General features: G+C 38.6%; 1 protein-coding gene across 2 annotated transcripts in view; it reads right to left on the reverse strand.

Moving 5' to 3' along the window:
• Nucleotides 1-14,867, reverse strand: part of LOC106884163 (sperm-associated antigen 16 protein) — a 63,800-nt gene that overhangs the window by 14,685 nt on the left and 34,248 nt on the right. For both annotated transcript variants that reach the window (XM_014935405.1, XM_052965803.1), the window contains exons 10-16: nt 13,802-13,945; nt 12,556-12,656; nt 9,618-9,702; nt 8,615-8,741; nt 7,433-7,498; nt 5,587-5,713; nt 1,196-1,260 (exon numbers count right to left, since the gene is read on the reverse strand). In XM_014935405.1, the coding sequence (XP_014790891.1) occupies nt 1,196-1,260; nt 5,587-5,713; nt 7,433-7,498; nt 8,615-8,741; nt 9,618-9,702; nt 12,556-12,656; nt 13,802-13,945 (715 nt within the window). The remainder of the gene's footprint in view (nt 1-1,195; nt 1,261-5,586; nt 5,714-7,432; nt 7,499-8,614; nt 8,742-9,617; nt 9,703-12,555; nt 12,657-13,801; nt 13,946-14,867) is intronic.

Genomic DNA, 14,867 nt, shown 5'->3' on the forward strand with positions numbered 1-14,867 from the left:
ATATATATATATATAGGTCTAAATTGCTGTGCAGTGAGATTGAACTTGAAACCATGTGGTTTTCAAGTGAATTCCCTAATCACACAGCCATTCCTGATGATCCCAGAAATAATCACTGTTGTCACAAGTCTTTGTAGTTTGGAAACAGATTAGCTTTATGTGATGTATGATTTCATTCAGAAACATTAAGCTTTAGATTTATGTTAGACCTAACATTCCTCCTATACATGTAGGAATGAATAGGCCACACCTTGAGGAAACAAACACCCTTTATTACACATCAGACTCTGATTTAGAACTCACAAGGAAAGCAAAAGACAGGACGCCATAAAAATAGCTGGAGGCAGGATAGTAAGGCAGGTTAACCTTGCTTTTTATCTTGAACCCTTTTTAACTTTAGTTCCTCTTGTACTGCTCAGTTTATTGGTCAACAAGCTTCCTCAACTGGATTTGACTGGCTGCTACTCTTGCACATCTATTGCACATAATATTTACTATCTTCATGTAATTTTGAAATGTCTATCACCAAATAATCTTCAGCTTGCCCATTTTATGCCTGCCATTAGATAGTACCCAAGCCATGGTTATTTACGAGAGCCATTGATTGGCTAGATGGAGAACGTGGTCAGCCAGCCAGAATTGGTACTCTGCTACAATCTCTCACAATGATCATCTTAAAGTTGATAAATAAATTAACCAGTCCAGAAAGGTAGATTAGCAGAATTATTAGCATAGTGTCAGACAAGACCCCCTTCCATCATCTGCTCTAGTTCATTGTATTCTGAGTTCAAACTGAACCTGGGTACCAATGGCCAGAATTAATGACACAAACATGGGAGCACGCAGTCTGATCCATGAATGGCCAACATGAGAAAACCAGCAATGAGACGCAGAAGCTTTCATTCAACAATGGTCCAACAAGTGCCAAATGGTAGATGATATATAAATTGTAATAAATTGTAACAGTCATGTAGAAGACAAATGGTCTCAAGCATTTCTCTATTGAAATCTTTGAGATTAGTAAGTAGGAATTGGTTACAGACTAGATGCAGTTTGCAGTGAACTTACTGCAATACCACAACTTCTATTATACATGTATGCATGCACACACGTGTGCACACTTGTGCGTGCATGCACACACACACATTTAGCAGTGAAAGTAGTGTTTGTATATGGTATAGAAAATTTAATTTACCTGTCCTGAAGCAATTTCATAGATCTTCACAGTGTGATCGTCACAGGCTATGGCAACTACAGAACCTGAAAAAACAGAAAGAAAATATTTGGAGAAAAGAATGTAATAGCTGATATATATGATACAAAAGCTGTAAAAAATAAATACCGAGTTTGACACATTTTCTGAGGTCACTAAAATAAGTACAAGGCAATTTCTGGGATTCATCATCATCATCATCATCGTTTAACGTCCGCTTTCCATGCTAGCATGGGTTGGACGATTTGACTGAGGACTGGCGAAACCGAATGGCAACACCAGGCTCCAATCTAATTTGGCAGAGGTTCTACAGCTGGATGCCCTTTCTAATGCCAACCACTCAGAGAGTGTAGTGGGTACTTTTACGTGTCACCCGCACGAAGGCCAGTCAGGCGGTACTGGCAACGGCCACACTAAAAAATGGTGTCTTTTATGTGCCACCCGCACAAGAGCCAGTCCAGGGGCACTGGCAACAATCTCGCTCAAAAATCCTACGAAGGTCAGTCAGGCGGTACTGGCAACGGTCACGCTCAAAATGGTGCATCTTATGTGCCACCTGCACAAGAGCCAGTCCAGGGGCGCTGGCAACGATCTCACTTGGCTTGCCGGGTCTTCTCACGCACAGCACATTTCCAAAGGTCTCGGTCAGTAGTCATCGCCTCGGTGAGGCCCAATGTTCGAAGGTCTTGCCTCACCACCTCAGCCCAGGTCTTTCCTGGGCCTACCTCTTCCACGTGTTCCCTCAACTGTTAGGGTTTGGCACTTTTTCACGCAGCTATCCTCATCCATTCTCACCACATATCCATACCAGCGCAATCGTCTCTCTTGCACACTACAACTGATGCTTCTTATGTTCAGCTTTCCTCTCAAGATACTTACACTCTGATGGGTATGCACACTGACATTACACATCCAACGGAGCATACTGGCTTCATTCCTTGTGAGCTTATGCATGTCCTCAGCAGTTACAGCCCATGTTAGCAGTTACAGCCCATGGGATTGATTATATTTATTATTCACTTCATCAAATTTAAGACCAATTGTCAATGTGAAAAAAAATCAAAATATACAATAAACAACTGTGATTTAATTACGAGGTAGGTTTTGAGTTTTATCCTTTAAGGGGTTGTTAAATATTGATCACCCAACAAAGGGGGCACCCCATGCAACCTACAAATGGCCATTATGGACTGGTAGGCCTACAACCGGCCTATAAAAGCCAGCAATGACTTGCTGAGGTTTTCAGTTAGCAATGGTCTAACAAGAGTGAAATGGAAATGGAAATATAAATATTTGTAGTTGTATGCTGTCAACTTAATGTGACAATCCCCTGAAGAGAATAATACTACTGTTGGTTAGACCTCGGAAGTGGTGCAGCTTCCTAGGTCTAGCCAACAGTAGTATTATTCCCTTCAGGGGACTGTCACATTAAGTTGACAGTATACAACTACTTCATCGTATCACTACTGCATAAATCTCTCTGAGAGATTTAGAAATGTATTATTTATAAATATTTGTGCTTTAAAATTTAGAGAAAAGTTGCAAAATATCTAAATCATCTAAGCAGGTTTAAAAGAAATGAGGAAAAAATTCATTGAAAAGGAAAAAATGCTGAATTACAACTCAAGAATATTTCTGAACATACAGAAATAGTATACTTGAAGACAATTGCAGATTGCATAAGCAAGAATAGAGAATTAATATAAGAACACAAAAGTTGATTCTATTTCATCATGCTGGATATTTTTTTAAAATAGCATTGCTGGATATCTGGACTATTTTGAGATAGTTTTCACATATTATTTGTATTAATTGTATTACTGATCAGCTGAGGATTAAACCAAAATATATGCGTACTGGTAAATGAAGCACCAACAAGAATGAATAAATGAATAAATAAGTAAATAAATAAATAAATAAATACCAACCTGTGTATATAAGTGTATGTGTGTGTGTGTGTGTGTGTGTGTGTGCATACATGTGTGTGTGAATGCAAACTGTTGAACTTGAAAGGCAGTAGGTATTGTGCCTATTTCTAAACAGTAATCTCTTTACAATTATACACCATTGACAAGGCATTGAATTAGCATTTTTGCAACGAATTAGTAATATTTTTACAAATTCCTATCCGGATAGCATATCCTTGATTACATGGGCACACATGCACACATGCACACACACACACACACACACACACACATGTGCAAACACACACTCACACACAAACATGCATCATCATCATTTGATGTCTCTCTTCCATGATAGCATGTGTTGGACCATTCAACAGGATCTAATGAGTTGGAGAACTGCATTGTGCTCCAATGCTTGCTTTGCCATGCTTTCCATGGTTGGATATCTTTCCTAATGCCAACCATTTTTACAGAGTTAATTGGTACTTCTTTGTGGTATCAGTGCATATTGAACAGCAGCTGTTCAATGAGTCAGCCATGCTTGGATAATGAATGAGTGCCTGGAGAACAGAACAGTTTCATTGTTCTGCAAGCATCTCAGACAAGCTTGCCATACAGTACATTCTAGAAAGTCCTTTGGAACAGACTAGACTTTTCGTTTTTGTTATATAGTATCCCCACCATCCAAGATCTTGCTGAATACCAAGGACAAGTAATGGAAGAGTACCCTTGACTGAGTAAGAGTACAGAAGAGAGAGGAGAAGGTGCTTACATCAAGTGTTGAGAGGTTAAAGTATGAAAGAAGGGACAAGAACAGATTTGTTGCCAAAGAGGAGGTACATGGCTACTTCACATTATATAAGGGTGGATAGGTGGAAGAAATGGGTGAGGCTGGAAAGAGAGATAGATATGGAGGGGATGTAGTGTGAGGGTGCAAAGTCAAAGGACAAAAATGTGAACAGAAGAAAAGGTGGAGACAGATCAGGAAGGGTGGGTGGGTAGAGATTACAAGAGTGTGTGGGTAGAGTGAAAGGTGGTTAGAGATGGGGGTATACAGTAGGGGGTGAATGTAGTTAATGGTAAACAAGAGTGGAGTGTTGGTTGATGGTAAATATGAGTTGGAAGCAAAGGTGAAGGGCAGCAGCAGCAGCAGCAGCAGCAGCAGAATGACAACAACAATAATGATTTCTTTTACTTGCCACCTGGGCAATGGATGGGGTGGGGGAAATACAAAGACAGGCATATAAGGGGGTGCTGAAAAGCTCCTGGTTGGAGGCCCAACCTTCCAGGTTCTTTTACAAGGCTTAGAAAAACTGAAGGACTACTGTGTGGGAATTTGAGAAAGAAATACATTGAATAAAATCAAAATTTACTGATCCTCCTGTATTTTCTTTTATTCAAAGCCAAGGGACTTTTCAGCACCCCTTCATAATGTGTGCTGATTTACACAAAAGGAAATATCTTTAGTATGCAAACTAGACATATCAGACCCAAATATTCTAACTGATCAGATCAGGCCTCTCATACCTACCTTAACCATTTCATTGCTGTATTTATTTTGAGATGCTCTGTGTTTCTTTCAATTACTTTAAATATAACAAAGAATTTAGTAAAATAACTTTGTTATCATTAAGCTAATGTTAGGAACATAATTTGTGACTAAGGTTTGATGGAAGATTTTAATTCAAAACTTATGAAAACAAGACATTTGTACTCAGAGCCAGAGGAATGCAAGTGACAACCTCTGGGGCAATCAGTATCTGGAATTCCATAAGAATCCCAGTCCTCTTGAGTTGGAGGTGGATTTCCCCCCCACATTCCCTCCATGTTTCCCCAGCATGGCTAAAACTCTTGCTGGGTCTCAATGTGCTAGCACATTCTTGACTTGAATTTGAGTCAACCTCCTGCTTTTATGAAAGGGTATCACTATAAAAGTTTGAGAGGTGCATTGCATTGTCATTCTTCAAGCTTCTTGTTTGCAGATGCATATGGCAGATACAGTCCCATACTGTTTGCCTTTATAGATATGTAAAACTGAGGGACTCACACCTTTGCGGTATCTTTCAGTTACTGCAGACATATGAAATTTAAGTCTCTTGTTGCTGATATCATGAAGAAAAGGGCCCAGTACACTCTGTAAAGTTGTTGATATTAGGAAGGGCATGCAGCTTTAGAAACCATGCCAAAGTAGACATCGAAATGCAATCCTCTGACTTGTCAGATCCTGTCAAACCATTTAACTTAAGCATGGAAGATGGATATCAAATAATGATAGAGATGATGATGATGATGATGAAGTGAGTGTCCAGCACAGATTTTCCTTTCTTGTTATGTAATTCTTACATTTGTACAAACGTTTCATGTAATTTTAAGCACGTTTGTCTATGAACATATGACTCGAAAAAATATCAACCAGCATTGACCATTATGACCATTATGATCATTATTAAGGTCACAACTTACTTGTGTAGTCAAAGGCAAGTTTATTTGCTGAAAAGTTCCCAGCTTCAAATGTGATCATCGGTGCCACAGTTCTTGTGTCCCAGAGTTTAACAATTCCTTGTGTATCACAAGAGGCAACAGTATCGCCCTAGAATTTAATGATAAAGCAAAGAGTGAAATTAAAATGTCATAGCATTTCACTTGGGCCAACTAACAATAATAATAATAATGATAATAATAATAATAATAATAATAATAATAATAATAATAATAATAATAATAATAATAATAATAATAATAATAATAATAATAATAATAATAATAATAGAGTTAACTCGAATGTGGAATCTAAAAACAGAAACAATTCCTATCATAGTAGGTGCCTTAGGTATAATAAAAAAATATTCAGACAAGTACATAACAAAAACACCAGCACTTACAAGTATATATAACATACAGAAAATTGCACTACTGGGCACTGCACACATCCTACGCAAAACACTTTCAATACAGTAACCATAAGAGCATCACAGCAAACCACAGCACATACCCAAGGCACACAGAGCTGCGCTCAGTCGTGAAGTGAAAGCACGTTATGAAAATAAAACTACTGAACAATAATAATAATAATAATAAAGATTTCTTAATTAACCACAAAGGGTTTACATTAAAAAACGTTATGGACAGCACAAATACGATGTGGGATTACATGGAAGTCATGTAAACAAAAGAAAAAAAAACAATGAAATATAACAACAAAATTCTCTAAAAGAGGGAGACCTCTTCTGGAGAAACCCCAGAAGTCCACAACAGTCCTGACCACCAGGGTAAGTACCCTCTCCACTTTGTCTACAGGCACATGCCCAGAGTAGGTTCATCCACTGAAGCCATTCTTGTGACATTCACCCACCTTTTGCAGGAGGGAGGGGAGGCAGAACTTCCCTCTCCACCCTCACTTCCCTTTTCAAGTGAAACTTGAAAAAGTTGATGGGGGCTTGGTGAAAGAAGAAAGTGTCTCACATAACCTCTTTCGCTAAGGCTACCAGGCAAAGAAAAATAGCTTGCTCTTCCCAGCACAATGGACTCAACCAATAGCTGGATCCATTCTACATATGACAGTAGGTGTTCGACATAACCCAGAAGTCAGAAATACATGGACACTGGATGAGAGCATGCAGTACCTTTTCATTTAAGGGATTCTGACATTACTTTAAAAATGATGGTACAATTATGTCTAGAATTCTTATGATGATACCAAATCCACTCAATCAGGTTTATTTACATAAGCCCTTCACTCACTTTGGAGCATAAGCCATTCATGAATTTTCTCCCCTGTTCTCAACTGTGGGCTGTCTCTGCTTCTCTCCAGTTGGATCTCTGCTTTTCCAGCTGTGCCTTTATATCCCACCTACAGCTATTTTCAGGGCATCTGCTCTTCCACTTCCATATGTTTAACTGAGGGAAGGTCATCTTCTCCCAGCTCTTGTTGGTTTTGAATTGTTATCCGAGCTTCCATAATTTTGCTTTCTGCTAGGTAGGAGTGTTGGTTCTATGTAAACCCATTTTTACCTCTGGGAAGAGAAGGTCTATAAAGTCTACTGCCATCATTGACCCACCACCTTCCCCAAACAGTCACATAAAGTACTTCTGGAAAACTGCACACATCTGCTCAGAACCAAGTAGCAAACACCTATCTTGATCTGTAAAAGACTTGATTGTGATTTGTTACCATGTCACATTTCCACCATTTGGTTTACACTCCAATGGCCTAGCTCTCAGGGTCACAAGCCACTGCATCATAACAAGGCAATCACACTTGAGCTAGATGTAAACAAAATCATTGTGGTTGTTTGAGTATATTTCTTACCTTTTGATTAATTACAGCATAGTTCACACCTGCTGTGTGACCATAGAATGTTTGTCCACAGAGACCCTACAGTGAAAGATAAAAACAACACATTGTCATATAAAAGACTTAAAATGACTGAAGAGAATTACAAAAACTTTTAATTAATCATATTAATCCTCTGTGATAATATTTTAATGGAATCCTTTCTCATATTTCAATTAATTTTCAAAATAATTTAGAATAGAGAGAGATTTATAAAATCCTCATCATCATCATCGTTTAATGTCTGCTTTTCATGCTAGCATGGGTTGGACGGTTTGACTGAGGACTGGCAAGCCAGGTGGTTGCACCAGGCTCCAATCTGATCTGACAAGGTTTCTACAGCTGGATGCCCTTTCTAACGCCAACCACTCTGTGAGTGCAGTGGGTGTTTTTAACGTGCCACCGGAATGGGGGCCAGTCAGGCAGTACCGGCATTGACCATGCTTGAATGGTGCTTTTTATGTGCCACCAGTACGGGAGCCAGTCAGGTGGCACTGGCAACGACCATGCTGGAATGGTGGTTTTTACATGCTACTGGCATGGGACCAGTCAGGTGGCACAACTTTATTAATTGATTCCTTACATAGGTGCAAACAAAGCCTCAAATGTGGTGAGGTTAGCAATTATTGCAGTAGTTTATCAACTCAGAAGGCAAAGTTAACCTTGGCAGGATTTGAACTCAGAATTTGAAGTTATGCAACTGAATACTACAAGGCATTTGTATGTCACACTACTGATTCTACCAGCCACTATTTACTTTATTAATTAAGCTGCTGGTCTTGTGTAAAATCACTGTGGTGAGAAATGGGTGAGGTATGAGCTATTGGAATATTCCATGTTAATTTGCATAATAGATGGTGCATTAGTGAACTGAAAGTGGCTGAGTATCAAAAGACATGAAATGAAAAATGCAAGAGAAATTAAATACACTGGTATGAGCAGTTGATGTGAATGGATACATGGGTGTCAAAAGAAGGTGTTCCTGGTGGATGAAGGCCAAAGAGGACAAGGAAGGTAGGAGACAAAGTTATGAAATCTGAGGAACTCTTATTAAGGTGATGCAGGACTGAGATGATTAATGGTAAGTGATATGAAAAAGCTGTACAGATTGGGTGTTGATGTAAGAAGAAAGGTAAGTTAGAATAAAAGTAAGCTTACTGTCCTGGCATCCCAAAGTGAGACTGTTTTGTCAGTAGAGCTAGTAAGAAGGATATTTGAGTAGTACACAAATTTAATGCTGTTTACCGAGTCTGTGTGGCCTCTCAGAGTGTATCTACAGCGCAAACTGATGAAAAACAGACAACAAAAGTTAAGAAAAAATAGACTTAATCAATAGATTATGCATTCTTTAATTAGCAACAAGGCAAAAAAAAAAAAAAAAAAAAAATAGAAAGTTAAAAAAACAGAAATTTTGCCAGAAAACTAAAAATTCAATTTGAATTTTAAATGAATTGTAAAAAATAGATAATTTACAAAATCTATAATAAACCCTTTTGACTTAATTAATTTTGAAAATAATGACAAATTTAGTGAAATAACTTTGTCATTAGTAAAGTAGTATTAGATATATACATGACGGGCTTTTTTCAGTTTCTGTCTACGAAACCCACTCACAAGGCTTTGGTCGGCCTGAGGCTACAGTAGAAGACACTTGCCTAAGGTGCCATGCTGTGGGACTGAACCCAGAACCATGTGGTTGGAAAGCAAGCTTCTTACCGCACAGGCCACCTTTCCAAAGTTTTACATCGTGAAACCATAAGGTTGCAAAGCAAATTTCTAAAGCATACAAATAACGCTAGTCATTTAGCTAATGATGTATTTTCCATTCCACACAAATATTTCTAATTAGGTATTTATTTCTCATTCACCACCACCACGACCACCACCATCATCATTTAATGTTTGGTTTCCATGCTGGCATGGGTTGGATGGTTTTGACAGAAGTTATGCAAACCGGAGAGCTGCACCAGGCTCCAATCGTCTGTTTTTGTATGGTTTCTATAGCTAGATGCCCTTCCTGATTACAGAGTACACTGGGTACTTTTTATGTGGCACCAGAACTAGTGCTTTTTACATGGCACCAGTGCTTTTTATGTGGTACCAACGCCAGCACAGTCACTAAGCAATATGCTAACACTGGCTTAGCCTTGTTACAGCTTACCTGTTCAAATCCCATATTTTCCCAGTATTATCTCTGGAAGATGAAGCTACAAAATCTCCAGTCCAGTGCCAAGAACAACTCCAAACTGAAACATAAAAGATGTAGAAAGGATAAAAGATGAAATGAAACTGGTAGGGATTTACAAATGAAGGGATGCTACAAAATATCAAAAGGTATCTTTGACCTACACTCTGTCAGCTCTACATTCTAATGTGCTATGATGACGGTAGTGATAATGATGATGATGATGGTGGTGGTGGTGGTGGTGGTGGTAGTAATAATGATGATGAGGATGATGATGATGACAAAAACAACGATAACGATGATAAAGATGGTGATGCTAATGGTGGCATAGGGGTGGTGGTGATGGTGGTGGTGGTGGTGATGGTGATGATGGTGATAAAGATGATTGCAACAATGATAATGACGTTGATGATGAAGATGATGACTATGATGATGGCGATGGCCACAACAGCAACATTTTTCTAATGAACACCTAACTTCATACAAAAATAGGAAGTTGTGATGCTCATTCTTAAACAAATGCATTTTATCAGTCGTTCATAAGAAACGGTCATACAAAAATGGAATTGGGACACAGGTAATGGACACCAGCCAGTGTTGTTGTTGGCACTCCATCGCTTACAACGTCGAGGGTTCCAGTTGATCCGATCAACGGAACAGCCTGCTCGTGAAATGAACGTGCAAGTGGCTGAGCACTCCACAGTACATGTGTACCCTTTACGTAGTTCTCGGGGATATTCAGCGTGACACAGTATGACAAGGCTGACCCTTTGAATTACAGGCACAACAGAAACAGGAAGTAAGAGTGAGAGAAATTTGTGGTGCACCCAAGGACAACTGCTGAAGGTGTCCACACCTTAAGATGGTACAGTCTGTCATGAAGGGAATCAGTCATAGTATTACCAAACAGGTGGTAGTGACAGGTGGACAGTATTACCACCCACTGTCCACCTGTCACTACTTCTATAAAAAATACAGAGTTATTGAGTTAATTGCCATTATACTGCAATAATAGTAATAATCATAGCAAAGTAAATGAGATCTTCAGGTCAGTGCCACTGCTACCGCTGCTGCTGCTGCTGTCACCTCTAGTATTATCAAATATGACAACCCCAATTACTACAATTAACATTGCCATAATCACCTTCTTTCCCTGCCTGTATCATCATCAACATGACAACTGCAATCATCATCATCATCATCATCGCCATCATCATCATCATTATTTAACATCTGTTTTCCCTACTGGCATGGGCTGGAAATCATCATTACTTTTACTACCATCAAAATCTTCACCAGCACCCATCACCAAAACCACCACCATCTGCAGCAGCACCACTGCCGCAGCCGCCACCGCTGCTGCCACAGCTGCCACCAGGGCCACCACGGCCCCCCACCCCACCCCCACCATCACCATCATCATCATCAGCAGTAGGATCCTCATAATAAATACCAGCAATACCTTTACAGCCACCAACAGTATCATTATTAACATCATTCCTTCTGTCGTTGTCATCCTCATTACCACATCTTCGATTTCGATTATTATTATTAGCTTCAACAGCAAAAAATAAAAATAAAAAAAACAGGAAAAAGTAATACTGTCATTCTCCTAACATCTTTAACCTCATTTTCCTCACCACCAGAAAGATAACTTGCAGACCTGATCATGAAATGTCAAATGGTCAAGCAATAAATGCTATTTAAATCCATCATAACCTTAGGATGATCTGTCAGCCAGTGGTCACTTAGATGATGCAGTATTCCTTAATTTGAAGCTGGTCAATAGACAACAATTAGCTATTGGAAAGTCTTGAAATGTCACAGATCAACAAGAGAACATGGTAACTAGATCTGACAGAAGCAGCTGCAAAATCATGTTAAAAAGAGAATGAACCATCAAGGGAGATGCGGCCTCTGCAATACTCAGTGCAGGCGAACCTGTCTAGGAAAACAGTAACTCTGGAAAAAAAACATTGACACGTCATCATCATCATCATCATCGTTTAATGTCCGCTTTCCATGCTAGTATGGGCTGGATGATTTGACTGAGGACTGGCGAACCAGATGGCTGCACCAGGCTCGAATCTGATGCTAGCATGGAAAGCGGATGTTAAACGATGATGATGATGATGATATATATATATATATATATATATACACACACACATATATATATATATATATATATATATATATATATATACACACACACATATATATATATATATATATATATATATATATATATATATATGATGATGATGATGATGATGATATATATATGTATGTATATATATATATGTATGTGTATACACACACAGACACACACACACACACACTCACACACATCTATCCATTAAGTTATCTAGTAATATCTGCTGGCACCAGTCTTTCTTTATTTGTCTACAATGAAATTACAAAGAAATGTTTATAAATACATATATGCATGTGTTTCTGCATGTGTGTGTGTACATACAAAAAAAGGGATGCTGTAATAGTATAGCATCTTAGATAAAAGTGAACAGGTTCAGAGCTGTAACCCTAACTGGGTTATGAGCTGATTTGATACATGAAAGGCTAAGCCACTTGTTCTACATCACTTGACACCTTCTTTGATCTCTTACCAAGTGAGTAGTATCGGTGTTTTAGTTAGAGAGAGATCAAGAGATGCTAAGTGTGTAATAATAAACTTGTCCAATAATTACTTCATGCTTAATGAACGATGTCTGCAAAGCTTCTGAAAATAGTAGCACGTTATGTGATCTAGACAGTAGTAGAAGCAAAGATCATATATGAGTAGAGAGTAGAGTTTTCCTTTTTTTTCTTTAAAAGTTGCCAGTTGAGGTAAAAAGATACCAAAAAGAAAAAGACCCCAGAAAATTTTGAGATATTCGGGCTTGCAATGTAATACCTCCGAGTTGATGTTCTTTAAAAGTATGTTGGCATTTGTAGTGTGAAAAGTCCCAGATTTTCACAGTCTTGTCTCCACCACATGTAGCCAAATTATTTCCACTGAAATAAATAAGAGAGATTTTAGAAAGGGAGAAAACTCTAACAAAAAGTTCTCAAGAAGCCAAAAAAGGATATACCAGTAATATCTTGCTTTGGATCCTCAAGTAAGCTGTTGTAGTGACACTATTCTAACATATGGTTTGTCTTCGGTGTGTAAACTTGGTCTGACTATAGTGGATTTCTTAACACTTCAGGTTTGACAATAATGGATTTCTTAACACACATACACATGCAGAACGAGAATAAGAGAGGGAGGGACAGAGAGAGAGAGAGAGAGAGAGAGAGAAAGAAAGAAAGGGAGAGAAGAAGAAAGAGCGGGAGAGAAGAAAAGAGTGGAAGAGAGTTAGGAAGTAGGGTGAGAGAAAGAGAACTAACCTGTATCAGACTATATCTTAAACTTATTTATTGGCCCTGAGAAGGATGAAAGACAAAGATGACCTCAGTGGCATTTGAACTCAAGAATATAGGCAGCTAGAATGAATACTGCAAGGCACTCTAACCAATGCTTTAATGCACTAATGGTTGCAAATTTGCCACTTTTAGTAAAAAAGGATAAAAAATGTAAAATGTAATGTAACAATATAAATCTATTTTTAAGACCATTCGAGCATGGCTGATGCCAGTGCTGCCTGATTGGAATTGAAAAAAAACGTATTATTTATGGGATGACCCAATAAATTATTATGTCTCTTAGTAATCTAAAGTCTGACAAGTGCATGTCGAGGAGGTCAAATACAACAGAAACATGCCCAGAGTTATCACCATACTTGCCAAAGATCAAACACACTCCTCACTGGATTCTCTATTCAAATTTTAGCTAACTTTAATTAAACCCAATTTTGGAGTTGTCTCCTCTACTTCTCTTGACCCAAAGTATTTATTCTGGTTCATTGTGTTCTGAGTTCAGATCCCATCAAAGCTGACTTTGGGTTAATGACATTGTTTGATCTTTAGGCGCCTTTAGTGAAGTTCATTCTGTTGTGAAATTTGGGGCCAAGTCTTCAGTTTGAGGATACTTCCCTCCAGCCCTGGAAAGGATCATAGGCACTGTTTTTCTCCTGATTAGGTAATTAATATTTTAAAAAATGAATAATGAACAACATGCTGATGGCCTACTAAGGCTGATGCTTAACAGGTGTACTTACTCATCGTTAAATGCACAATCTGCTACCCATTCAGTATGTCCTTCACCAGTCACTATCAATTCACCTGCTGGCATCGACCATAGTTTCCAAGTCTTATCATCACTGGCTGTAGCGAGGAGCTTCGACTTTGGTTGAAGACACACACTGCAGAGGAAGAATGGAATGAAACAGAAAGATTTAGAGAAAAACAACCTCAAACACAGATGTAGATATGGTTGTGTGGTAAACAGGTTCGCTTCCTAGGTTTGAACCCACAGTGTATAGTTGATTTAATATAGAAGCAGTTGTTGAAGCTGAAGGTGGATTTATTGAAGGTTTATTTTTATTCTCATAGCATTTTTGGATAAATAAAGTTATTATCGATAAAAATATTGATATTTCTAAGTCTCTCTAAAGGAGACTACGGCAGCGGTACTGGATATTAATAGTTATCTCCAAGCCAACATGGCAGTCCAAAAAATAGGACAAATGCTGCCGTTGATTAGCTCCAAGAGGCCATCGCCTCAAGCTAGCTATGTGACACATGAACCTGTGTCCATTATAACCTTTGAACAGGGGAGGTCAGCCGCTTCCCCTTGCTGGTCTGGCATCTACAGACTAGTTTCGGGCTATTGCCCCTTATCAATGTAGAACAGCCGAACCCAGCAGGCGTTGCTACTGACCATATGTACAAAGGATTATTTACCTAAATTTAGTGGAATACATCCACTGGTTTTCCAAAATAGAAATATTAATATTTCTAAGTCTCTCTAAAGGAAACTATGGCAGCGGTACTGGATATTAATAGTTATCGCCAAGCCAACATGACAGTCCAAAAAATAGGATGAATGCTGCTGTTGATTAGCTCCAAGAGGCTATCGCCTCTATATATCTGTTTTTTTTCATAAACATAAATCTGTCCTCAAATATCTTACGCACCCTGTATATATATATATATATATATATCATCATCATCATCATCATCATCGTTTAACGTCCGCTTTCCATGCTAGCATAGGTTGGACGATTTGACTGAGGACTGGTGAAACCGGATGGCAACACCAGGCTCCAATCTGATTTGGCAAAG

The sequence above is a fragment of the Octopus bimaculoides genome, chromosome 1, assembly GCF_001194135.2.
Source record: "Octopus bimaculoides isolate UCB-OBI-ISO-001 chromosome 1, ASM119413v2, whole genome shotgun sequence".
Taxonomy (NCBI): Eukaryota; Metazoa; Mollusca; class Cephalopoda; order Octopoda; family Octopodidae; genus Octopus; species Octopus bimaculoides.